Source organism: Oculina patagonica, chromosome 11, assembly GCF_052425735.1.
Source record: "Oculina patagonica isolate OP01 chromosome 11, crgOcupat, whole genome shotgun sequence".
NCBI lineage: Eukaryota > Metazoa > Cnidaria > Anthozoa > Scleractinia > Oculinidae > Oculina > Oculina patagonica.
In genome coordinates, this window is record NC_135768.1 from 21,062,353 (window position 1) to 21,090,209 (window position 27,857).

At 39.3% G+C, this 27,857-nt stretch overlaps 4 protein-coding genes across 4 annotated transcripts; all 4 read right to left on the bottom strand.

Annotated features, from left to right (window-relative positions):
* Positions 1–1,147: 1,147 nt before the first annotated feature.
* Positions 1,148–24,654, bottom strand: LOC144629747 (uncharacterized). The gene is made up of 4 exons (XM_078487964.1): positions 24,034–24,654; positions 19,765–22,660; positions 18,360–18,623; positions 1,148–1,596 (listed from the first exon to the last, which is right to left on the bottom strand). The coding sequence occupies exons 1-4, from the start codon at positions 24,652–24,654 to the stop codon at positions 1,148–1,150; spliced, it is 4,230 nt and encodes a 1,409-aa protein (XP_078344090.1).
* LOC144630920 (uncharacterized) lies at positions 2,277–9,106 on the bottom strand. Its single transcript, XM_078489279.1, has 3 exons — positions 8,406–9,106; positions 3,214–6,046; positions 2,277–2,440 (listed from the first exon to the last, which is right to left on the bottom strand). The coding sequence occupies exons 1-3, from the start codon at positions 9,027–9,029 to the stop codon at positions 2,277–2,279; spliced, it is 3,621 nt and encodes a 1,206-aa protein (XP_078345405.1). The 5' UTR covers positions 9,030–9,106.
* Positions 10,315–12,171, bottom strand: LOC144630840 (peroxisomal leader peptide-processing protease-like). Its single transcript, XM_078489195.1, has one exon. It carries the CDS (start codon positions 12,169–12,171, stop codon positions 10,363–10,365), a length of 1,809 nt encoding a protein of 602 aa, XP_078345321.1. The 3' UTR covers positions 10,315–10,362.
* A 1,142-nt stretch (positions 24,655–25,796) lies between the features above and the next one.
* On the bottom strand, positions 25,797–27,650 carry LOC144630800 (peroxisomal leader peptide-processing protease-like). Its single transcript, XM_078489162.1, has one exon. The coding sequence runs from the start codon at positions 27,648–27,650 to the stop codon at positions 25,833–25,835; it is 1,818 nt and encodes a 605-aa protein (XP_078345288.1). The 3' UTR covers positions 25,797–25,832.
* Between the last annotated feature and the right edge of the window lie 207 nt (positions 27,651–27,857).

The following is a 27,857-nucleotide window of genomic DNA, read 5'->3' on the forward strand; positions in this document are numbered from 1 at the left end:
AATAATGATAATGATAATGATAATAATAATGATAATAATAATAATAATAATAATAATAATAATAATAATAATAATAATATAGGGTAGCCACCTCAGGTTCACAATTGCTATCAATGTAAGGTAAGGTAAAAAAAGGGATGTCATTATTAAAGGAAGGTTCTAAACGCTGTGGACGGAGGAAATGAATAGTTGAAGGATTGGGTTGGGATAAGGGGGAATATCGAGGTAAGAGGAAAAGGAAAGTTGTTGTGAGTTTAAAAAATTATTGAGCAAGGTAGCACAGGATTGGGTTTGAATAATTGTAAACGGTATTGAGAATGGATGGCACTAAAAGGTAAAAACGTAAAGTTAACTCGTTCAAGTATTTTTTTCTTCCCCTGGGACCGATTGAAACACCGAATTTTAACGCTTGCACTGCAGTAACATATTTTGAAAAATTTACAGTAGATTTACGTTTCCTTATAGTTATTATTAAAATATTGTAATAAAATTCCTGAAGAATAGTAATACGTTAGTTGTAGGCTTGCAACGTTATTAATAAAGAAGATTAAAGAAAGATAATCTGAAACAAATGCAAAAAAGTAACATGTTGTAAAAGCAAAATTGATTTAAACTTTTAAAAAGATAGTTTCTTACCTCCATAACAACCTTTGCTGATCAAAAAATACAGCGTTTATAAAAATAAAATATAGTGTTTATAAAAATAAAATATAGTGTTTATAAAAATAAAATATAGTGTTTATAAAAATAAAATGTAGTGTTTATAGAAATAAAACATAGTGTTTAAAAAAATAAAATATAGTGTTTATAAAAATACAATACAGCGTTTATAAAAATAAAATACGGCGTTTATAAAAATAAAATATAGTGTTTATAGAAATTAAGTAGTTAAGAAGCCACTAAAATCTGTGGTCGCTTGATGAACAGCAGGTATTTCTAGTAAACTATATATTATGAAAAAGTTTTAGATAACAATAAAAACCTCCAGTGTCTTTCATACACACATTGGTGAATATGAAAATTTGTTTACAGGATTAAATTAGTTGAATAGCCATTAAAACCTTAAGTCTCTTTTAAGAAAAAATTGACATTAGTAATTGTATATAAAAAATGTATCATTATGTTTCGTTTAGACAGCAATAAGTACTCATTGTCTTCGAGACTCCTTCTCAATCTGCTCCATCAGCTTAAGCTCTTCAGATTCATAAACGATTCCAGGAGCCGCTCTGGGTTTGCTTCTGCTTGTTACAGGTACAGCGGGTGTTCTGTGTGCGGCCATGCGCTGTTGGCTTGTAAGTAAGGGTACAGCGGTTTCTCTAGAAGCTCTCATGCGCGGCTTTCGCACGGTTTTGTCCTCTTTGAGGATAGCTGGTAGTGTTTTTGTTCTCTTTGAGAGTTGGTTCCTAGTTGTGTCGGAATTTGGAAGCTTCACTGTGCCAGAAGAAGCAGGGCATCCCAAAGACGCTGTTCTAGAAGATCCTACCGCCATTGGTCGCATGGTATCTCCACTGACAACGGAACATCCACTGTCGCAATTAGTTGTTGTAATACTAGAAGAACTGGCCCTATAATCCGGGGATTCAATATCCGGGACACCTGTATCGTCAACAGCCTGTGCAGACTCTTTCTCAATCTGCTCCATTAGTGTAAGCTCTCCAGTTTCGTAAAAGATTCCCGGACTGGTGCTGGGGCTGTATCCGCTGCTCACATGAGCAGGGGCTTTTCTGTGAGTTGTCGAGCGTCTTTGCTTAGGTACAGCGGCTTGTCTATCAGCTTGCATGCGCAGCGTTTGGACGTCCTTTACCAGGATTCCGTTGCCCGTAGAGACAGACTGCCTTGTGCTGGAAGATGTAGCATTAACTATATCAGCGGAGGAAGAATAAAAATGTTTTAAACACCTTTTACCACTTCCATGAGATTTATTCACAAAAATACTTCTAGCATAGATTTATTTGTTTAACACTTGTAAGAACAGATGTATCACCACTAGCACTTACACTAAAGATCTCTAACTACAAGCAACAACACTGATTAAAATTCTTTATCTTGTCATTGCGGCCCTTCCATGATGAGACGTTATTGAGAAATTAGCTTCTGCCGCAATGGGTCACATGGCATCTTCACTGCTAACACCCACTGCTCCAACGCAATATTAAAACTTTACCTAATGCTGTAAATGCTTGTTCTTCTTACAGAAGAACAAGCCTTAGAAACATCCTGGACACCTTTCTATTAGCGAGTTGTGTGCACTACGCAGTTAACTTCTTTATTATCTATCACACATGACGCACCCGATGAAATCCTTTCTTGGACATTCCAACAGTAGACTCTGTTGGAATGAAGCAGCAGAGTCTACTGTTGGAATATCCAAGATTCGATGCCATCCATTCGCCAGCAAATCTACGCGCAGTTTTGGCAGGAAGCATAACCACGTTGCAGCCTCTCAGAGCAAGGAAGATTATCAACCCAATACAATGGGGAAAGCTCTTTCCTGCCATCCCTACTTCAGTGACTTTGACGCGACTTTGACTCAACTATGTTGATGGTTCTGTTAAGAAACTTGTGTGGTTTAATTCCTCCGCCGACTGGCTGGGATGCATTACCTGCCGTAACAGAGTCTACTGTTGGAAAGTCCAAGATCGCGTTTATTATATTGCCCAAATCCTTCCTTGGCTTTGCCATTCTCTCTTTTTCAGTACTCGTTTGCTTTACGGTTTTACGGTCGTCGTCAAGAGTTAAAGATACCAACACTAAATGGTGAGAGTGAACTCATTGCGAAGCTCAAGAGAACTGGTAACGAGAGGCAAACAAAGCCGAGAAAAAAAGTTGGAAAGTTGGAAGAGAAGAAACGAACTTAGAAGAAAACATTGATAACATCGTAGAAAAATCCAGAATGTTGTCGATATTCTCTTCCAAATTAGTTTCCTTAAACAGCTTGGGCTGCCTTGTGGTATTCTTTTTCAAACCTGCTTCAATACAATACAATAATACAATACAATACTTTATTTAAAGTGGGAAACATGCTTAGCTTTGAATAGCTAGTTTACAGATGTTCCACTAAAATAACAGATAAAAGAAAACTAAAATAGAATCTATAAGAATGTAAAAATATGTAATCTAAAATCTAAAATGTTTAAATGCACTACCTAAAAATATTATTGTGTCTACTATGTTAAAAATGCTATATAAAAAACAAAGAAAATGTATTTTTACCTGAAGTACCACAGTCTACTGTTGGAATGTCCAAGATCGCGTTTATTATATTGTCCAAATCCGCATCTTCTGCCGTTTTCTTGGGCTGGTTTGAGTCCTGATTTGTTGCACGATTTTGTCTTCGAGTTGAATCTTTGGACGACTGCAGCACTACGCAAGAACTTGGAGCGATTTCCATGTTTGAATCAAGTTCTTCTAGTATCAACATGTCTTCTGGTTTCTTTGTGGAATCTTTGTCTGTGCGCTGGATTGCACTAGAGCTCGACAGAGGTTTACCACTTGATGCACTTTCAACAGAGGCATCGTGTGCCAATTTACAAGTTGTGTGTCTTGGTTTCCGATTATAATCTTGTTTTGGGCGTTGTACTGCACGACAACTAGAAGCGACTAGTGAAGAGCTTTGGGTCTCGCTCTTATTCATAGCAAACGCACGTTTTGGATTTCGAGACTTAGGTCGTGGTAATGAGGAAGAGGTACAAGAATTCGATCGAACTGATTCCGCAGTCGATTCTTCTTCCACGATGTAATCGGTACTCTTTGACAATGCTTTGTCCTTTATGTTCTCTATTATCCTCGAGGAATCTGTTCTGGGGTGTTTTGAGCCAGATCTCGACGAGAAATCACTTTTCGGCAGCAACGATGGAGTAGGTGAAGAATTTGACGCCTTTGATGTGGTTTCGTCTGCCACGTTCCTCGATTTTCTTGTGGGGATCTTCTTTTTGGGACGTGAAGCCTCCCGAGGACCCAAGGAGTGTCGTTCTTTTAAAGTAAACTGGACGGTTTTATCTTGTAGTGTTTGCTTAGATTTCAACCGTTTGTCACCTGTTTCCTTTGATGTCTCAGTAACAGATTGCTTTTCGACACGCTGTGCTGATTCAGATCTCAATGGAATTCGTCCATTGGAGGTAACGTCGACAAGATCGTCATTTAGGATAAATTCAATATCCTCTGCCAATTTCTCATCTGCCTGATTTGAAGAATCTATAGATTCGGGATTCAATAATCTGTCCATATCCATTGCTAAGAGAAGCTTTGGGTTACTGGTCTTTGGCCTTGGTATTTCGCTAGGACTACACGGGATTGGAACATCTGGCTCAACAGCAAAAATGTAATCACTTAAAATCTCCGCAATATCCTTAGCTAATTGATCATCTGCCTGCTTGGAATGTTTTCTCGTCAAATCCTTTTTGGGAGGTGGAAGTTTGCAGAGGCTCAGTGAATTCTTTGCATTTGGGACAACTTCGCCAACATCATCTTCAAGAATATATTTTATCTCTTTTGCCAAGTTGTCATCTTCTTGATCTAGTTCCTGAAAAGAAACTTTCTTCCTTGGCGAAGCTTTTCCCGAAGAGATTTGACGCTTGGAAATTGATTTAACTGCAGGATGGTCATCGTTCAAGGCATGGTTGATATCCGTTGAATGTTTCTTGTCGTCTTTGTGCTTGGCTTTTCTTGTGGAGCATTTCTTGCTGGGATATTGCGCCTTTTTCATAGACGAAACTCCACCAGAAGAGATTTCTTCCTTTATTGCGACATCATCACCATCCTTTGCTAGCTTCTCATCCTCTGCATTCTTTTTTTCTTTAATGGAGTTTATGCGACGCTGTGCATTTTTGGTAGGTGAAACTGTTCTAGAAGAAGTGTCGTCTGTGTTTGATTCATCTGCCGGACCGACATCGTCGCTCAGTATGAATCGTATGTCATTGGCTAGCTCTTCGTCAACCGTCTTCGGCGTTTCCTTGTTATACGTCGTTGGAGGTAGTGTCTTCTTCCGGGGTGAAACGGTAACGTCACTGGCTTCATGTGTAGCGACATCATCACTCAAAATATAATTGATAGCGTTTGCCAATTTCTCGTCCTCTGCCTTCTTCGTGTCTTGGATTGTTGAATAGTTCATGGGACGCTGTGAATTTTCGGCAGGTGAAACTACTCCAGAGGAGATCTCTGCATTTCCAAAATCGATGAATATGTCTTTTGCCAATTCCTCGCCAACTGCGTTTTGTTTTGCTCCCATGGGATATTTTGATGGACGCTGCTTCTTTTTGATGGGTGAAACTGTACCAGAGGTGATCTTATTGTTTACCTCAGCTGTACCGAAATCGTCGCTCAAAATAAAATAAGTATCATTGGCTAGTTCTTTTTCAGCGGTATTTTTCTGCTCTTTTCTGGAAGAGTTCTTCGGACGCTGCGCCATTTTAGTGGGTGAAACTTTACCAGAGAAGATTTTAAGTTCAGCTGAAGCGACACCGATATTCTTACTAAGTTCTTTGTTTTCTTTGCTATTTTGTTCTTTTGTGAAAGATTCCTTGGGACGCTGCGGCTTTTTCTTGTCTGAAACTGCACGGGATGAGGATTTAGGCTTTGATTCATTTGTGTCTTTATCGTCATTTAAGATGTAATCGATATCCAGTGCTAGTTTCTCGTCATCTGTGATAACTTTTTCCGTTTTTTGATATTTCTCTCGATGTTGTTCGATGTCCAAGCTTGCCAATGAATCACTGTGCATCTGTGACAGGATTGAAGTTGTTGGTGGACTTAAATCAACCTCTTCTACCTCTTGTTCTAAAGTATTCAGATCTGTCGGGGTCTTTGTGGCGTCCTCTTTTCTGACCTCCGAAGCTTCATCAGCATCATTCGGCGTCGGTGCACTAGGTTCACCATTAAATGGATCATCCTTTAGCATACTTCTGATCTCCTGCTCTACTCTAATGTCTTCTTCGTCCATCATTTCTTGAGAAAGATTCTTTTTCAACGTTGGAATTGAGACAGAACTTATCGCAAATGGAGAACTTGCTGAATCGCCTTCTTCAGTGTCCTTCGCCTTCACGTTCACCTTAATAGTTAAACGAGAATCAAATGATCATTTAATCGATCGATAAATCAATGAACAATCAAACAATGAAACAAATACTGTCAAATACTGTCAACTCTCGCCTTGCGGACACCCCGCTATTGCGGACACTCGATCGCTATTACGAAAAAACCCCAGATCCCCGGTGAAATAGGGTTGACTGGAAATGACTCCCGCTATTACTGATGGACTCTTGCTATAATGCACCTATCAATGTAAATCCCGCGGGGGGGGGGGGGAGTGCGGGCAAAGGCACGGGATTTGACAACAAGAACGATCCCCTCTGTCGGGCATTTGACTGCGAGTCGCGTCCCGGGGGTTGGGACATTTGACTTTGACCGGGAAGCGCCTGGATCCAATCTTTAGACGCGGTTACCAAGTTCTTCCTTCTCGTGGCTTTGGAAATCATTGCAAGGTACGATTCTGAGTTTTTCATCGGCATTTATCTGCCACTTTTAATGCCATTTAGTCATAAAATAGCGATTTTAAGAATATTTTACTTTCAAGTACATTTGGAGTAGGAATCCTGAGGGAAATCTAAGACGTCCGTGACCTTTTATTGTTTTCAATATGAATACCGAAACGGTTGGATTGACAGAAAATAAAGGTATGTAGAAAGTACTTGTTAGTTTGTTTTAGAATTCTGCCCCTGGGTGGGTCTTCTTAGGTACATTTGAACAAAAATATTTTTCCCACCCTCGGGAACTTGACTGCAATTTTTACTTTTCTGTCAAATCCCCACCCCTGGCCCGCACCCCCCCCCCGCGGGATTTACATTGATAGGTGCATAACGGACACTAAACGACGCCCCGAGCGTGTCCTCTATAACGAGAGTTGACTGTACATGATGTATGGTTGAAGTTAGCACTGTTGCGTTCACGTTAGACAAAGAAATTAAAGAAAGCATTATTATATAACTCCCATTACGCGGCCACCCCGGCATGTGGACCAAGAATTCAATAAACTTAGCTTCGCCTTGTTTTCGAAACGTTTGTGACATTAACAATAATAACAATTAATAATCATAGTCATAGTCACAGTTGTAGAATTTTTTTTGGAGAATTTTTTGTCTAAGGGAGAAAGGCACAATGAGGCTAAACCTATTTGAAGCACCAAGGCGTGAAACAATACCAGACCACAACACCGGGAACTCCGTGCCCTACTCTTTGCGATAGGATTTGTTGAATGCCTTGCCTCAGTCCACTGAACAACCTATGTAACAACAAAGATTTTTTCATTGAACCCAGGCGAAGCATCAATATTTTTTGTCGGTTTCTCGTCCTCTGCATTATTTACGTGTTTCATTTTTGAACATTTCATGGGATACTGTGCAATTTTAAAAAGTTAAACTGTTCCAGAAAGGATCTGTTTATCTGATTTTTCTGTAGTGTTAAAATAGCTCATTAAAAGGGGCTAAGGCACAGACAAGTCAACTTGAAAAAATTGGCAAATTTTTTCAAGTTTGTTGCTCGTAATTCCTCTTAATCTTCGTCAGTCGAAAACATCCTTGTTTATTTTCGGGTTTTTGTCTCTTCGTTGCATGGTGTTTTTCTATTTTGAAAAACTATTATCTTGAGGTTTCCTTCGATTTCAAAGCAACCAGAAAAATTATTTTAATAACCGTGGCATAGCCCTGTTAATTTCTCACACCTGCTCTCTCCACTGCGTTTCCAAAATATAACCGACTTTCTTCTTGGGAGTTACTTGGAAGAAAGGCTTGAAAAAGCGGTAACATTAGTTTTTGGAATTCATCTTTTTTAGTCTGGTACTGCTACAGAGCGTGTTCCATTAATCTCAGAAAACGTTTATCATTATTGACTAGGGCGGGAACCTAGAGTTCTTTTTCTCCCACTATACATGTTTTTTTTTTATGAAAATATCTCGTACAAACGCCCTATGCTCGTATTAGTAAAATTTAGAGAAATACGAAATATTGGAGATTAAATGTGATTTTAGAATTAAAATTTGAAATTTAAAATTGGTAGACGGACACCAGATAGTCCCCTGACTTGCGTGGGGGTCTACTGTCTGTTGGTGTTCCAAAAATAATTTTCTGCCTTCCTTTTATAAACTACTATAACTTTCACTCAAATTTTCATTGTCCCCCTTAATACCGGAACCAGTTTGCGATCGGTAGAATACGTTCTCTGAAAAGCGTTTTTAAAACCGATCTAAGAAAAACCCTTTTTTGTAAACTTATAGAAACAGGAAAGTGAAAAATGAAAAGCTGGTGAAGGTATTAAATACCCTTACCAGTTTTCCATTTTCCACTTTCCTCTTTCTCCTTGCAGTATCAGACCTAGGCCCACTATCGCTAAAGTTGTTTTTTCATATATCTTACCGGTTTGTCATGTTTTTTCCTCTTCTTCTTCCTTCTTCTCGCTGATGGCCGGGGTGTTACCTCGGAGCTGGAAGTACTTGCTGCACGTGATTCTACAGCCGGCTTGTCATCACTCAAGATGCTGTCTACATCGGATGCCAAGGCCGCCACTTCATCTGGGATTTCTGGAATCTCCTTCTCTACAATGCTATCTATATTCTCACTCAGCATAATCTCATCTTTGTATTTAGGCTGTCGAGTGCTGTCCTTCTTTTTTAACCGCTGTATTGCCCCGGCACAACGCGGCTTCGTTGCAACATTTTTTCTATCTTCGCCGTCGTTTTCGGCGAAAGATTGATCACTCCGTTTTTTCGCACTTCCAGTCAAACGGTTCCGCTGCTGCGAAGCATTTTCCAAACATTCTCGCTTCCTTTGGTGGTGATGTTCGGGCGTTTTGCGATGTTCCACGCACATAGGATGGTCATCCGTTTTAATAATTGCTTTCTCCGCAGCATTCTCCACAGCGGATTCTTGTCTGTACTCGTTTTCAGCTGGAAATCGACCAGGAGAGCTACATACTGAAACAAAGTGTCGCGATGACGATGTACCTGTTGGTCTTGCGTCTTTAGTACAACAGACTCCCATATTTCTCAAAAAATTAAGGTTTTTCTACGAGCGATTTCTTGCACAACTTTAATCAAGAAAATGTGTCTGAGTTTAAATTTTCCTTTGTGACGTTTCCCATACGTAACTTAACGAGAAAATTAGGAAAAAATAAAACGCAGCAGCGCGCGCGTGAAAAAATATTAATATTTTACGACTTTTTGGGCGGTTATGTGGTGGAATACCTTGTCTGTTATTTTCAGGAGTCTTTAATTTTTGTGACGAAAAAAAGACAACAACAGGAAATTAAGAATTCACAAAGAAAGGGTTCCGCGAAAATTGAGAATGGGATTTTTAATGCAAGTAAAAGTTAACCTAATTGCCGAGTTTAAGCTAGGAGTGTATTGCTACGGTTTTGTTACTCATACGCAGCAACTATAAGATATATTTTTGTGCGTGTCACTTCAACGGGTATTCATAGGGGAAAAAGACTACGATATCGTTGGTTTGTAACGAATCGAATATTCGTTTATTTGATAGCGAAAAAATGCTTTGTTATTTATTTTTGTTTAAAGAAGGCTTTCTCCATCTTTAATACCTGTGCACTCATGGAATAATTGTTAAGTATACTCGTTACTTTTGCGATCAATTTTAATCGTAGTGCGAGCGTCCTTGCTTTGACAGAGCAGATCGCTAACGCGAATTCGGAAAATTGCTTTTGTTAAGGAACGATATATTTTATAAATTACTTCTAAAAAGGTGAAGATGAATGTTCGGAAAGACCATGGCAAATTTGTACAACAAGACTGTTCACGCCCCCACGTCATTTTTTCACGCAAAAGAACGCCAGAGAGAGTCACGAGGGGGTAGCCATGGGGGACGGAAGTACTTCCTCTTGCCTCCTGTTTTGCGCTGGCGTTCAGCTCTTGGCGATCATTTGATTGATCTAAGAAAAGTACGAGGAAAAAGAGGGGTGTGAACAGTCTGTGGTACATACATACTTTATTGCATAGCTCCCCCTTGGGGGCACTTCCGCCATACAGAAATTAAAAAGATAAAAATATTTATAATAAAGAAGAAAAAAGAAAAAAAAATATCAGAAAAAGGGGTATAGTAAAAAATTCGCAACTAAAGGGGTATTTACAAATTTAAAATATGGTACTGTTGACCTAGCTGTATAGAGTACTTGTAGTCGGTCTTTTTCTTAAGAACTGACTAGCCGTTTTTTCATCGGGAACCTGAGTGCAAAAAAAGGAAGAATTAAGGACTTTGGGGCGAGACTGTATGAGATACGATTCATTTTTCATCTCATCTATCATTAAGAAAACATGCCAAAAAATCAACATAAAATTATCAATTTTATTAACATTCACAGTTACAGCTTGCTGGTAATGTGAGGTTTCTCCTTCACGGTTTTCTTCAGTTGCCAAACATTTTTGATGTGATCTGATACTAAACCTTGCAAGGTATCTTTAACATCTTCACTGTTAACCGCTGAAACTAATTTGTACAGTAAATCAGCAGGAATGCTAAAGTTGATATGAGGGAAGCTCGATGACAGATTTGCATCTTTTGTATGGCTTGTGACCATCCCTAACAGTTCCCCTGTTTCCATGGAAACCAGAGCTCCTCCACGTGCACCACAATGCACTGCGGCAGTGGACTGAAGTAAAACTGGTTTGTTGTCTGCATATGCAACATTTGATATTATTCCAGAAACAATTGACGCCCCAGTGTTGAGATGACTTTCAAACAATGGGAAACCAACAACACAAATCTCCTCTCCTTTCTTGAATAAAGGTTTTGAGGTGACTACAGATTTTATTTGAGTGACAGCAGGACCTAACCTTGGTCTTAAGGATCTAAATTCAGGATTTGGTTTTACTTTTAATAGTGCAAAATCCAGAGGACAATCTTCTTTTGTAGCATAAAGGACTTGTGCTTTATGATGGGTGCTGTTTGGACTGTCCTTGGAAATCCTGACTTCTCTTGCGCTGTTCAAATACCGACTAATGGTTTTGCCTTCTGTTACAATAAGGGTGTCATGACAATCTCGAATCACATGACTACAGGTTGCTATGAGACAAGCCTCTGTATCTACGACAATACCAGACCCCCAAGTGTTCCCACGATGCACCATAACCACACTTGAAAGAGCTGTCTTTGTAATGTCCCTAGCTCTTAAAATGGTTTGATCTGAATGCATATCAGAAGTATTTCTATCTTGATTCGCTTTCACAATGGCATCCGCTGGATTTTCTGTTTGGTGCTGGCAGTTCAAGACACCAAAAAGCATCCCAGCTAAGTGTTGAGGTATTGAAGATATGTTTTCGCTCATAATTTTCCATAACTTACGTAGAACGTATCCAAGGGAACTTACAACAGTGATTCCAGTCCACTCGCCATTTTTCCAACAAAATGGCGCTAGAACAATTCCATAAGGAGCGCTGTCTTCCATTGATCCAGACTCCAGTTTCTTCATATACAATGGACAACCTTCACATCCCGGAACGCAACGTGCATCAGTGATAATTATTTCATCATTAATTCCTACAACGTTTGATACAATTCCTTTTGAAAGGCTGTTGTAGAAAACTGAAGGACATTCGCAACCGAACGGCGTCCCGACAACAAACACTGTTTCTCCTTTCTTGGGTCTCCCAGAGCCACGAACTGTTGATAAATTGATGGGATTAGAAGAGAAATGGTTGCTGAGAGTTTTCACTTGAATAACCACAAAATCTGAAAGGCAGTTTCGATGTGCAAAGGCCTCGTCCCCATTGTCACTTTCGGAGGGCGACGCTGTTTTGGATAATTCGCCCTGACCAAATGATTCGAATTTCCACTCCGATTGCGGAAAAATATGTTCTGCGATCCTCTGCAGTCCATGGTCTCTCCAATATAAGACTACATGACCTTGAAGTGTTCTGAAATTTTCTTCTAGATTTCTTCGAAAAATTACTTCGACTGCAATTTCACCATTCGGCGCGGTGGCCGCGAAATCGTCGTGGAAAAGAAAGGGGGAATCCGGCCTGATTTTACGTTGACTTTCAATCTGAGGCAATAAATCATGGAGTAAAGACGCGACTGTTAAGACAATGCCGTTAACACTGTCTATAACAATGCCACAACAGCTCAAATCGGAATTACATCTTTTGACCAAAACGCAACGATCGTCCGCCATCTTGGATGCTGGCTTGCGAAACCGCGATTTCATGGAACGCGGTAAACCGTGAAAAGTATTGCGCGTGAGTCGCTTCTCCATCTTGGCGCTGAAATTTGACTTTTGTTGTTCGACCTTTGATGAACGACTTTAGAAAAATTTTGCTTGTTATCCCGTCGATTTACAACATTTGCTGAATACTTTACCGTCTTTATGCCGTGAATAAGTATATCTTTATCGTGAAAGGGTGAAGTAGTGAGATGGAGGCCTTAACCGCATCTCAGGATTCAGAAAAAAGGTGAGCTTGTCTAGAACTTTCTTTGCTTTGTTTTGTGTTTACTACTGTTGACTTAAGCTTAAGTTTATATAAAATTGGCTAGTTCAAGATTTTGCTTCATATTTACTTATGCGAAATAGATACATACATATATACTGTCAAGTCTTACATACCTCTTTGTGTGGTTTCAATTCTTTGATTCTCGCAATCCCAAAATATTATATACTCCTTCAGAAAATTGAGTGTTGCTTGTTTCAGCCAGGACAGACTTTTTTGTGTAGTCCCAGTACAAAATGCAAATGACTGTTTTCCACATTTCGATAAATTTTTAACTTTTTTTAAAGGATCAGAATGGAAGGTAAAAGGAATTCATCCAGCTGTCAATCTTTGGTGAGACTAAATAAATTATAAACAAGAAATGTATTTTAAAAGCTCTGAATAATAGTTGTATGATAGCTTAGCTTGGTTTTGCTTGGTACGGTCTTAAATATAGCAGCATGTGGAAAGTGTCGAGAACATAAGATAGTAAGAGCAGGGATGTAGGTAAGAAAAGTCTCTAAGAAAAGAAGGTTATCAAGTAAATTTGGCTACCATGCTGGGAGTCCAAATCCAGCGATCTGAGTTCAAGGCTTCAAGCCCTCCGGCTGGCTTATGTCATGGTGTTGTGTTCTTGGGCAAGACACTTTACTCTCAGGGTGCCCCTCCACCCAGGTGCACAAAAGGGTTCCCTGTAAATATACTGCTGGGGGTAACCCTGCGATGGACTACAGCTGTAGCATCCCATCCAGAGATCGCTCTATGCTACTGAAACCAGGACAAGTCCCGGCCTGATGGGCCACTTGGATAAACTTACAATTGATACAAAAAGGGATGTAAAATGTTCTGAACTGTTCAAAGTGCTTGTGATACATGCAGACATAATGACATTTCACAAATAGGTCTTTTGCCCCTGTAACACAGCCCTTATCACACAGCACCATGGCTTACTCTTGGAGCAACGTGGGTCCTGGCATCCTTCCTCCATCTTGTCAACTGAGAGACTTGAACCTAAGTTCCCACATCATCTGATCTCCATCCCCAATTGTACAGTGTAGTTTAAGTGAATATTTCAAGTAAGAGCATGCTTAGGGTGGGGCATGACCCATGCGCACTTGGAATGTCAGCTGTTCTAAGCATGGGGATGGTGCTTGCCCACATGCCCAGGGGAAATCAGCTTACGCAGGTGTGGGGATTTTGGTGATTCAAAATGACGCAAGCTGGGAATGCCCTATTCCATCTATAGTTTGCACCTGCAAGGAATCATGGTACAAATGTAGTTGTATTTATCAAACCATACGCGAGACTTGGCAAGGATGAATAGTACTACCATGATTCCCTGCAGGCTGAGAAGGGAAATCTAACGCACCATAGAGAGTTGACACATGGACTTTCATTGGGAGTGTGGTTCGAAGATACCAAAGGCGCAATAAGCTATTTTGCTTTCTTTTTTCTCTTCAACTAGGGATGCAAATTAGGTAGTGAGCACGTGTAGTCGGTGTGAATTAATCTGCCCAATTTTATTAAGACTTGAATTTCTTTTTCGCTTCAGTTTACAAGTTACTGGGATCGGTTACCGGAGGAACTAAGACAACAAATCCAATGGATGGCTGACTTTCAACATGCAGAAGAAAGATTATTCAAGGGTTGGAATGACGTTCATGAACTGTTTGATCCTTGTGGACATTGTGCTCTGTTTAAATTGTACGAGGGTCGAGTTGATACCATGGGTAACTTGATCAGCAAATCCCCTAGAATGTGGTGGAAAGTCACAATGACCCCGTCAGCTCAATGTTTTCACTGTTGTGAATGGTTTCACACTCGTTGCATGAATTTACACGTACGTTCACCAGATCATCCTGCTACAAGCCGTTGACGAATACTTGATGACGATGGAGTAGAATTTAGGAAATGGCATTCTGAACTCCAACGTTTTGAAATAAACTATAATAGCCGTAATGTCGATGATGATGATGACGAAGACGATGATGACTGATCAGACTAAATGATCTAATCTAACCTTGTGATTGGTGTATAGTAGAGATTACCTTATAATGTCGCAAAACATGAGTGGTCTGAATAAAATGGCGTGGATTGGTTAGAATAAAATGATGTCATTACCTTTTGTGGTCACATAATTCTCTGATTGGTCAGAGTGATGACAACAACAAGAACAACAGTGTATCGCCAATTATTCATCTTATTGTGTAATTAAAGTTTTACAGTTTCAACATTTTTTTTGCATGCATTATTTTTTGGACTTTTACAATTAACTTCCCAGTGGACTATCACTAATTTTCTATGGCTTTGGTCATTTTTGTTGTGTTTCCCTTGTCCCTTAAATTGTTATCAATGTTGTGCTGTTTGGCAGTCTTGTTTTGATTTCCAGATCACTGCATTTCAATCCATTTTCCAGTTTGGTTCCTGGACCCAAGATCTGGTAACCTGGCCAGTGAAGTTCGATCCCAGTTCTAATGCCGAGCCATTTCTGCTTGTCGATTTTTTCCCCGTTGTCATCATTGATACTCTATCTGCTGTCTCAACATTTTGCCTTTGGTTCTCAAACATTGAGATTCCTCGGGAAACAACATTTTAAAAGTGTTTCTCCCGGCACCATTCCTTAAGTTTTTATCCCCTCCGAGGAAATACCCTAATGAATAGTGTCGTCTGAGAAAATGTTTTATAAACAAGCGAGCTAGTGAGTCTACATACCAAAAAACCCCACTAAATTCAAAACTCAGTGCATTTAGTACGTAGGTTTCTTGTTTGTTGGTTCTTTTTTTCGTTTGTTAAATTTCGGCTTTCAAATCTTTCATCCAGAAAGGTAAAAACTTTGAGGGAAAAAGTGAGAGACACACTAATAAACATCTTCGTGCCACATTTTAGTCACACAATTTCTAATTGTGATTTTTTTTCTGTAATTTTCAAGACTGTGATATATTATGACGGCCTTTTCCCTGCCGATTTCGAAATGCCTTGGGTCTGGCTAGTAGGTTTTATAATACTATTCGAAATGTAGTCTGACCACGTGCTAACAGGACTAGCTCTACTTATTGCTGTATCCTATCCGTTTATAATAAATAATTAATAATTTGGATGTCTATAAAATTGTGGCTGAAAAACATAGCCACCATCGAGATGCACTTTTGCGATTGCTTTTTATTTCTGCCATTTGGGTTGTTTAATGTTCATTGGCCGTGACCACATGTCCTCTTCCATGTAGACGGCTTTTATTATTATCAATTATTTTAAGTAACAAACATGTAAAACAGGTATCTTTGGTACATTTATTGTTTATTGTTTTTTTTTAATTATCCTGTTAACATCTGTATTCATGACATTTTTCTTTAGTATTATTCAGGGATTGATGTTTGTGTCAAACTGACATTAAATAAAACTTTACAATATATATAAAGTGTAAGTTAAGAATATTTTGCTACATTTTGTTATATTGTTACATTAGTAAAAGAACAATTGTCCTTTCAACTTGATTGTTACAGCCATTGTTTCAAGAACATTTTCTTGAAGTTTGTTCAAAGTGATTTTAAAGGTGTTATGGAGGAAAAAACAGTTGTAAACTGCAGAGTAGGCGACAGCATTAATTATAATTGTTTTTTTTTTTTCAACCAGAAAATAAAAACATAGCTATTCAAGGTTTCCAGATCAAAATAAGTGCCACAAAACTATGTTGTATACTGCAGTGCAAGCGAGCATAATTCAGGGTCCTATAAACAAAGCCTTGGATCTCTCAGGTTTTTTGGTTTGCGACTGGATATACATGCTTTTAAGCTGTTAGAGTCTGTAAAGAAACCTTTGTCGAAAGCCTTTGAGTATTTTACTAGCGTTTTTTTATTTTGGGTCTGGGTCTACAGGCTTTAAACCTATTAGAGTCTGTAAAGAAGGCATTGTTGTTGAAGGCATTGAAGTCTTTGGGTAATTTAACTCACCACAACTTTCCTTCCGTGCTTTCCCAATATTCCTTTTTATCCTAACGCAATCCCGGAACGGAAAGCAGGTAAAAAATGCACAAAAATAGAAAATTTGTTAAGAGGCGATTGTTGAAGATTGATAATTATAATGACAATGATGATGATAATAATAATAATAATAATAATAATAATAATAATAATAATAATAATAATAATAATAATAATAATAATACTGTAATAATGATAATAATAATACTAATACTAATAAAAAATTTATGCGGGGCATTTTATCGGGGAGTTAAGGGATTGGGTTTTGAGGGATAACGTGTGTGGGGTTTATTGGGAAGGCAAGGGATAACGGTTAAATCATGAAGGGAGGGATTAAGAAAGCTTAATAATAATAATAATAATAATAATAATAATATAAAGGGGATATTATTAGGGAGTTAAGGGATTGGGATTGGGTTGTGAGGAATATCGCAAGGGAGGTTTATTGGGAAGACAAGGGATAATGTTAAATAAAGCTTAATAATAATAATATGCGGGGGATATTGTTAGAGAGATAAGGGATTGGGGTGTGTGGAATATGTATTTTATAATTAATAATAATAATTATAATAAAAAAATTATGATAAAAGATAGCCACTTTAGTTTCACAATTGCTGTCAATGTCGGCCCTATTAAAATAAGAAATGAATTGTTTTATTAAGGGATGGTTGGAAACGCCGTAGAGGGAAGAAATGGATACTTAATGGCTTGGGTTAGGATAAGAGGGAATATTGAGGTCAGAGGGAGAGGAAGTTGTGGTGAGTTTAAAAATTATTGAGCAAGGTTCCACAGGATTAATTAGGTTTGGAGATTTGCAGCCGGTATTGAGAATGGCCGACACTAAAAGGTAAAAAACGAGAAGTTGACTCCTTTAAACTTTTTTCCTCTCCGACCGATTGAAAAACTGAATTAAAACGCTTGCACTGCAGTAACAAAGATTGAAATTGACATTTTTCTATAGGTCTTATTTAAATATTGTGTTTAACTTACAGTATTGTAATACGTTGCTTGTAGCCATGCAACGTTATTAATAAAGAGTTTTAAAAAAAGATAAATAAATGCAAAAAAGTAACATAAACTTATATGTTGTAAAAGCAAAAAAAATTAATTCAAACTTAAAAAGATGATTTCTTACCTCCATAACAACCTTTGCTGATCAATAAAGCGTTACAGCTTTTATAAAAAATACAGTGCTTTTAGAAATAAACTATACTTAAAAAAAAAAAAACAGTTAAGTAGCTATTAAAATCTCTGAACCATTGATTAACACCAGGTATTTTTAGTAAGTATAAATTATTAAAACGTTTTAGATAATGATAAAAACATTCCAGTGTCTTTGATACACACATTGCTGATCTTGAAAATTTGTTTACAGGAATAAATTAGTTAAATAGCCATTAAAACCTTAAGTCGCTTAATTAACATCACTATTTTTATGTAGAAAACAACATTACATTAAGTTAAGACATAAAAAAGTACTCATTGTCTTCGAGACTCCCTCTCAATCTGCTTCATCATCTTAAGCTCTTCAGATTCATAAACAATTCCAGGAGCCGCTCTGGGTTTGCTTCCGCTTGTTACAGGTACAGCGGGTGATCTGTGTGTGGCCATGCTCTGTTGGCTTGCAAGTAAGGGTACAGCGGTTTCTCTAGAAGCTCTCGTGCGCGGCTTTCGCACGGTGTTTTCCTCCTTAAGGATAGCTGGCAGTGTTTTACTTCTCTTGGAGAGCTGGTTCCTAGTTGTGTCGGAAGTTGGAAGCTTTATTGTGTCAGAAGAAGCAGAGCATCCCATAGACGCTGTCCTAGAAGATCCTGCCGCCATTGGTCGCATAGTATCAACGGAACATCCACTGTCGCAATTCGTTGTTGTAATATTAGAAGAACTGGCCCTAGAATCCGGGGATTCAATATCCGGGACACCTGTATCATCAAAAGCCTGTGCAGACTCTTTCTCGATCTGCTCCATTAACGTAAGCTCTCCAGTTTCGTAAAAGATTCCCGGACTGGTGCTGGGGCTGTATCCACTGCTCACATGAGCAGGGGCTTTTCTGTGAGTTGTCAAGCTTCCTTGCTTAGGTACAGCGGCTTGTCTATCAGCTTGCATGCGCAGCGTTTGGACGTCCTTTACCAGGATTCCGTTGCCCGTAGAGACAGACTGCCTTGTGCTGGAAGATGTAGCATTAACTATATCAGAGGAGGAAGAATAAAAATGTTTTAAATACATTTTACCACTTCCATGATATTTATTCACAAAAATACTTCTAGCATAGATTTATTTATTTAACACTTGTAAGAACAGATGTATCACCACTAGCACTTACACTAAAGATCTCTAACTACAAGCAACAACACTGATTAAAATTCTTTAATCTTGTCATTGCGGCCCTTCCATGATGAGACGTTATTGAGAAACTAGCTTCTGCCGTTATGGGCCACATGGCATCTTCACTGCTAACACCCACTGCTCCAACGCATGCGCAATATTAAAAATTTACCTAATGCTGTAAATGCTTGTTCTTCTTACAGAAGAACAAGCCTTAGAAACATCCTAGACACCTTTCTATTAGCGATTTGTGTGCACTACACAGTTAGCTTCTTAATTATCTGTCACACATGACGCATCCGATGAAATCCTTCCTTAGACATTCCAACAGTAGACTCTGTTGGAATGAAGCAGCGGAGTCTACTGTTGCAATGTCCAAGATTCGATGCCATCCTTTCGCCAGCAAATCTACACGCAGTTTTGGCAGGAAGCATAACCACGTTGCAGCCTCTCAGAGCAAGGAAGATTATCAACCCAATACAATGGGGAAAGCTCTTTCCTGCCATCCCTACTTCAGTGTCTTCACGCGACTTTGACACAACTCTGTTAATGGTTCTGTTAAGAAACTTGTGTGGTTTAATTCCTTCTCCAACTGGCTGGGATGCATTACCTGCCGTAACTGCCGTCTACTGTTGAATGTCCAAGATCACGTTTATTATATTGTCCAAATCCTTCCTTGGCTTTGCCAGTCTCTCTTTTTCAGTACTCGTTTGCTTTACGGTTTTACGGTCGTCGTCAAGAGTTAAAGATACCAAAACTTAATGGTGAGAGTGAAGCCATTGCGAAGCTCAAGAGAACTGGTAACGAGAGGCAAACAAAGCCGAGAAAAAAAGTTGGAAAGTTGGAAGAGAAGAAACGAACTTAGAAGAAAATATTGATAACATCGTAGAAAAATCCAGAATGTTGTCGATATCCTCTTCCAAATTAGTTTCCTTAAACAGCTTGGGCTGCCTTGTTGTATTCTTTTTTAAACCTGCTTCAACAAAGAAAATATATTTTTACCTGAAGTACCACAGTCTACTGTTGGAATGTCCAAGATCGCTTTTATTATATTGTCCAAATCCGCATCTTCTGTTTTCTTGGGCTGGTTTGAGTCCTGCTTTGTTGCACGATTTTGTCTTTGAGTGGAATCTTTGGACGACTGCAGCACTACGCAAGAACTTGAAGCGATTTCCATGTTTGAATCAAGTTCTTCTAGTATCAACATGTCTCCTGGTTTCTTTGTGGAATCTTTGTTTGTGTGCTGGACTGCACTAGAGCTCGACAGAGGTTTACCACTTGATGCACTTTCAACAGAGGCATCTTGTGCCAATTTACAAGTTGTGTGTCTTGGTTTCCGATTATAATCTTGTTTTGGGAATTGTACTGTACGAGAACTAGAAGCGATTGGTGAAGAACCTTGGGTCTTGCTCGTATTCATAGCAAACGCACGTTTTGGACTCCGAGACTTAGGTCTTTGTAATGAGTAAGAGGTAAAAGAAATCGGTGGAACTGAATCTGCAGTTGATTCTTCTTCCACGATGTAATCGGTACTCTTTGACAATGCTTTGTCCTCCAAGTTATCTCTTTTCCTCGAGGAATCTGTTCTGGGGTGTTGTTTTGAGCCAGATCTCGACGAGAAATCACTTTTCGGCAGCGACGATGGACTAGGTGGACAATTTGACGCCTTTGATGTGGTTCCGTCTGCCACGTTCCTCGATTTTCTTGTAGGGATCTTCTTTTTGGGACGTGAAGCCTCCCGAGCACCCAAGGAGTTTCGTTCTTTTGAAGTAAACTGTACGGTTTTATCTTGTAGTGTTTGCTTAGATTTGAACAGTTTGGCATCTGTTTGTTTTGATGTTTCAGTAACAGATTGGTTTTTGACACGCTGTCCTGAAGCAGATCTCATCGGAATTGGTACATTAGAGGCCACGTCGACAAGATCGTCATTAAGGATGAATTCAATATCCTCTGCCAAGTTATCATCTGCCTGATTTAAAGAATCTATAGATTCAGGATTTAATAATCTGTCCATATCCATTGCTAAGAGAAGCTTTGGGTTACTGGTCTTTGGCCTTGGTATTTCCCTAGGATTGGACGGGGTTGGAATATCTTGCTCAACAGCAAAAATGTCATCACTTAAAATCTCCGCAATATCCTTAGCTAATTGATCATCTGCCTGCTTGGAATGTTTTCTTGTCAAATCCTTTTTGGGAGGTGGAAGTTTGCAAAGGCTCAGTGAATTCTTTGCATTTGGGACAACTTCGTCAACGTCATTTTCAAGAATATATTTTATCTCTTTTGCCAAGTTGTCATCTTCCTGATCTAGTTCCTGAAAAGAAACTTTCTTCCTTGGCAAAGCTTTTCCCGAAGAGACTTGACTCTTGGAAATTGATTTAACTGCAGGACGGTCATCTTTTAAGGCATGGTTGATATCCGTTGGAAACTTCTTGTTGTCTATGTGCTTGGCATTTCTTGTGGAACATTTCTTGCGGGGAAATTGTGTCTTTTTTGCAGACGAAACTGCACCAGAAGAGATTTCTCCTTTTATTGCGACATCGTCATCATCCTTTGCTAGTTTATCATGCTCGGCATTCTTGTTTTCTTTCATGGAATATTTCATGTGTTGATGTGCAGTTTTGGTAGATGAAGCTGTTCTAGAAGAAGTGTCTGTGTTTGATTCATCTGCCGGACCAATATCGTCGTTCAGTATGAATCGTATGCCATTGGTTAGCTCTTCGTCAATCGTCTTCGGTGTTTCCTCGTTAAACGCTGTTGGAGGTAGTGTCTTCTTCCGGGGTAAAACGGTAACATCACTGGCTTCATGTGAAGCGTCGACATCATCACTCAAAATATAATTGAAAGCGTTTGCCAATTTCTCGTCCTCTGCCTTCTTCTTGTTTTGGATCTCTGCATTTGAAAAATCGATCTCTTTTGCCAATTTCTCGCCAACTGCGTTTTGTTTTGCTCTCATGGGATATTTTGATAGACGCTGCAACCTTTTGATGGGTGAAACTGAACCAGAGGTGATCTTTCTGTTTACCTCAGCTGTATCGAAATGGTCGCTCAAAATGAAATAAGTATCATTGCCTAGTTCCTTTTCAATGGTATTCTTCTGATATCTTCTGGAAGATTTCTTGGGGCGCTGCGCCATTTCAGTGGGTGAAACTTTGCCAGAGGTGATTTTTAGTTCAGCTGAAGCGACATTGATATTCTTAGTAAGTTCTTCGCCTTCTTTGCTCTTTTGTTCTTTTGTGAAAGATTCCTTGGGACGCTGCGGCTTTTTCTTGGGTGAAAGTGCACCAGAAGAGGATTGTGGACTTGATTCATTTGTGTCTACATCGTCATTTAAAATATATTTAATATCCAGTGCTAGTTTCTCGTCATCTGTGATAACTTTTTCCGTTGTTGGATATCTCTCGCGATGTTGTTTGGTGTCAGCCAAGCTCGTCAATGAATCACTGTGCATCTGTGACAGGCTTGAAGTTGTTGCTGGACTCAAATCGACCTCTTCTACTTCTTGTTCTGAGGTCATCATATGTGTCTGTTTCTTTGTGGCATCCTCTGTGTCCAAGCTTGCAAATGAATCACTGTGCATCTGTGACGGGCTTGAAGTTGTTGATGGACTCAAATCAACCTCTGCTACTTGTTGTTCTGAAGTATTCAGATCTGTCCTTTGCTTTGTGGCGTCCTCTGTTCTGGCCTCCAAAGCTTCATCAGCATCATTCGGCGTCGGTGCATTGGGTTCACCATGAAACCGATCTTCCTTAAGCATACTTTTGATCTCTTGCTCCACTCTAATGTCTTCTTCGTCCATCGTTTCTTGAAAAAGATTGTTTTTCAACGTTGGAATTGAGACAGAACTTATCGCAAATGGAGAACTTGCTGAATCGCCTTCTTCAGTGTCCTTCGCTTTCACCTTAATAGTTAAACGAGAATCAAATAATCATTTAATCGATTGATAAATCAATGAAACAATCAACCAGTGAAAGAAATACAGTCAACTCCCGCCTAAATGATGTATTTTCTTTTGTATAATTTTTGTCCAAGGGAGAAAGGCACAATGATGTTTAACCTATGTGAAGCACCAAGGCGTGAAACAGGGCCAGACCACAACAACGGGAACTCTTTGTGATAGAATTTGTTGGATGCCATGCCTGAGTCCACTGAACAACCTCTGTAACAACAAAGATTTTTTTCATTGGACTCAGGCGAAGCATCAATATTTCTTGTCAGTTTCTCGTCCTCTGCATTATTTACAAAAAAGCACAATGTCCCATGAAAATTCAAAGAATATTCATGATACACTGTGCAATTTTGAAAAGTGAAACTATTCCAGAAAGTATCTGTTAAACTGTTTTGTCTCAATGTAGTGTTAAAATAACTTATTTAATTAACTCATTTAATTTCTCACAAGTTTCCAGAATGTAACCGACTTTCTTCCATATAACTCGCCACAAGAAAAAGCGTTTGGGAGCTATTTTTAAGAAAGGCGGTTACATTTTTGGAATTCCTATTTTTATTCTGGACTGCTACAGAGCGTGTCTCATTAATCTTAGAAAACGTTCATCATTATTGGCAATAAACTTAATACTGGAACCAGTTTGCGATCGGTAGAAGACGTTCTCTGAAAAACCTTTTTAAAACCAATCTATGTTTCTTGAATCAATATTCGTTGACTTCAAAATGAACTAAAGGCACCAATTCAAATACGTAGTGGCTAAAAAAACCTTTTTTGTGAACTTATAGAAACAGGAAAGTGGAAAATGGAGAGGTGTTAAAGGTATTAATACCTTTACCAGCTTTCCATTTTCCACTCTTCTGTTTCTCCTTGTAGTTTCAGTCCTAGGCCCACCATCGCTCAAGTTGTTTTTCAAATACAGAGAAACGATGTCGGAAAAAAGCACCAAAGTGCACGCGGCAAGACCGAAAGGTGGTCTGGGTATTCAATTCAATTTTGCATATTGGCCTAGAGGAAATGTACAAGTTTGTATTTTTGCACGTGAAGATTTTGGTTTCCCCTTAGGAGAACTCTTTCTGTAAATTTACTTTTACTGTCGCTTGTCTTTGAGTTTTAAAAATTCTTCTAAAATTATGCTTGGGCTAAGAGGTCCTTGTTTCCACATTTCTGAAGGGAGAGAAAACGTGCAAATTTCCGTTTCATGTCACCATCTTATTTGTATTCAGCACGTGCAGTACCTCGATCTCTACTTCTACCCATACTACCTTTCGATCTTGTCGCGTGCACTTTGGCTTTTTCCGACAACCTTTCTTGAATTAGCTATATCTTACTTGTTTGTCGTGTTTTTTCTTCTTCTTCCTTCTTCTCGCTGATGGGCGTGGTGTTACCTCGGAGCTGGAAGGACTTGCTGCACGTGATTCTACAGCCGGCGTGTCATCACTCAAGAAGCTATCTACATCGGATGCCAAGGCCGCCACTTCATCTGGGATTTCTGGAATCTCCTTCTCTACAATTAAATCAATGTTCTCACTCAGCATAATCTCATCTTTGTATTTAGGCCGTCGAGTGCTGTCCTTCTTTTTCAATCTTGTTACTGCCCCAGCACAACGCGGCTTCGTTGCAACAACTTTGCTATCTCCGTCGTCGTTTTCGGCTAAAGATTGATCACTCCGTTTTTTCGCACTTCCAGTCAAACGGTTCCTCTGCTGCGAAGCATTTTTCAAACACTCTCGGTTCCTTTGGTGTTGATGTTTGGGCGTTTCGCGATGTTCCCCGCACATAGGATGGTCATCCGTTTTAGTAGTTGCTTTCTCCGCAGCATTCTCCACAGCGGATTCTTGTCTGTACTCGTTTTCAGCTGGAAATCGACCAGGAGAGCTACATACTGAAACAAAGTGTCGCGATGACGATGTACCTGTTGGTCTTGCGTCTTTAGTACAACAGACGCCCATATTTCTCAAAAAATTAGTTTTTTCTACGAGTGATTTCTTGCACAACGTTACTCAACAAAATGAGTCTGAGTTTAAATTTTCCTTTGTGACGTTTCCCATACGTAACTTAACGAGAAACTTAGAAAAAAATTCAACGCAGCAGCGCGCGCGCGTGGGAAAAATATTGATATTTTACGACTTTTTGCGCGGGTATGTGGTGGAATATATTGTCGGTTATTTTCAGGTGTTTTTAATCTTTGTGACGATAAAAAAGACAACAACAGGAAATCAAGAATTCACAAAGAAAGGGTTCCGCGAAAATTGGTAATGGGATTTTAATGCAAGTAAAAGTTAACCTAATTGCTGAGTTTAGGCTAGGAGAGTATTGCTACGGTTCAGTGTTATCCATACGCAGCTACTATAAGATAGTCGTGCGTGTCACTTGAAAGAGAATTCGAATCGAATATGCGTTTTTTTGATAACGAAAAAATGCTTTTTTTATTTTATTTTTGTAAAAAGAAGGCTTTCTCCATCTTTAATACCTGTGCGCACTCATGGAATAATTGTTAAGTATACTCGATCAATTTTAATCGTAGTGCGAGCGTCCTTGCTTTGACAGAGCAGATCGCTAACATGAATTCTAAAATTGCTTTTGTTAAAGAACGTAATATTCTATAAGTTATTTCTGAAAAGGCGAAGAGGCAAGTTCGGAAAGACCACAGCAGATTTGTACTATACGACTCACGCCCCCCCCCCCCCCCATTTTTTTTCATGCAAAAGAACTCCAGAGACAGTCACGAGGGGGTAGCCATGGGGAACGGAAGTACTTCCTCTTGCCTCCTGTTTTGCGCTGGCGTGCAGGTCCCCGCGATCATTTGATTGATTGATTGATCTAAGAAAAATAGGGGAAAATAGAGGGCTGTAAACAGTGTGAAGTACTGTTTACCTAGCTGTATAGAGTACTTGTAATCGGTCTTTTTCTTAGGAACTGACTAGCCGTTTTTTAATCGGGAACCAGAGCGCAAAAAAAAAAAAAATAAATAAATAAATAATTAAAACGAAGAAAAAAAAGGCGGCAAGGACGAGAAGGACTTTGGGGCGAGACTGTATGAGATACGATTCATTTTTCATCTCCTCTATCATTAAGAAAACATGCCAAAAAATCAACATAAAATTATCAATTTTATTAACATTCACAGTTACAGCTTGCTGGTAATGTGAGGTTTCTCATTCACAGTTTCCTTCAGTTGCCAAACATTTTTCATGTGATTTGAAACTAAACCTTTCAAGGTATCTTCAACATCTCCACTCTTCACAGCTGAAACTAATTTGTACAGCAAATCAGCAGGGATGCTAAAGTTAATATGAGGGAAGCTTGATGACAGATTTGCATCTTTTGTATGGCTAGTGACCATGCCTAACAGTTCCCCTGTTTCCATGGAAACCAGAGCTCCTCCACTTGCACCACAATGCACTGCGGCAGTGGACTGAAGTAAAACTGGTTTGTTGTCTGCATATGCAACATTTGATATTATTCCGGAAACAATTGACGCCCCAGTGTGAAGATGACTTGCAAACAGTGGAAAACCGACAACACAAATCTCCTCTCCTTTCTTGAATAAAGGTTTTGAGGTGACTACAGATTTTATTTGACTGACAGTAGGACCTAACCTTGGTCTTAAGGATCTAAATTCAGGATTTGGTTTTACTTTTAATAGTGCAAAATCCAAAGGACAATCTTCTTTAGTAGCATAAAGGACTTGTGCTTTATGATGGGTGCTGTTTGAGCTGTCCTGGGAAATCCTGACCTCTGTTGCACTGTTCAAATACCGACTAATGGTTTTGCTTTCTGTTACAATAAGGGTGTTATGACAATCTCGAATCACATGACTACAGGTTGCTATGAGACACGCCTCTGCATCTAGGATAACACCAGACCCCCAAGTGTTCCCACATTGCACCATAACCACACTAGAAAGAGCGGCCTTTATAATGTCCCTAGCTCTTGAAATGTTTTGATCTGAATGCATATCAGAAGTATTTCTATCTTGAGTCGCTTGCACAATGAGATCCACTGGAATTTCTCTTTGGTCCTGGCAGTTCAAAACACCAAAAACCATCCCAGTTAAGTGTTGAGGTATTGATGATATGTTTTCGCTCAAAAGTTTCCATAAACTGCGAAGAACGTATCCAAGAGAACTCGCTACAGTGATTCCAGTCCACTCGCCATTTCTCCAACAAAATGGCGCTAGAATAATTCCGTAAGGAGCGCTGTTTTTCATTGATCCAGACTCCAGTCTCTTCAGATACAATGGACATCCTTCACATCCTGGAACGCAACGTGCATCAGTGATAATTATTTCAGTATTAGTTCCTACAACGTTGGATACAATTCCTTTGGAAAGACTGTTGTAGAAAACTGAAGGACATTCGCAACCGAACGGTGTCCCAACGATAAACACTGTATCGCCTTTCTTGGGTCTCACAGAGCCACAAACTGTTGATAAATTGACGGGATTAGAAGAGAAATAGTTGTTGAGAGTTTTCACTTGAATAAGCACAAAATCTGAAAAGCAGTTTCGATGTGCAAAGGCCTCGTCTCCATTCTCACTTTCGGCAGGCAACGCTGTATTTGCTGTTTTCCCTAATTCGCCCTGACCAAATGATTCGAATTTCCACTCCGATTGCGGAAAAATACGTTCTGCGATTCTCTGCAGTCCATAGTCCCTCCAATATAAGGCTACATGACCTTGAAGTGTTCTGAATTCTTCTTCTTCGTTTCTCCGAAAAATTACCTCGACGGCAATTTCACCATTCGGCGCGGTGGCCGCGAAATCATCGTGGAAAAGAAAGGGGGAATCCGCGCTGATTTTACGTTGTTTTTCAATCTGAGGCAATAAATCGACGAATAAAGACGCAACTGTTAAGACAATGGCATTAACACTGTCTAAAACAATGCCACAACAGCTCAAATCAGAATTACATCTTTTGACCAAAACGCAGGGATCGTCCGCCATCTTGGGTGCTAGTTTATGAAACCGCGATACCGCCGAACCGCAGAAGCTCGCGAAATATGATGCGCGCGAGTCGCTTCTCCATCTTGGTAAGGGTGGGCCGATACAGGTTTTTCAAAACGATACGATATCGATACGATATTTGCCTTTTTTCTCGATATCGATATCGATATTATGACGTCATTTCCGTCCTGACGTCATTGGTATATC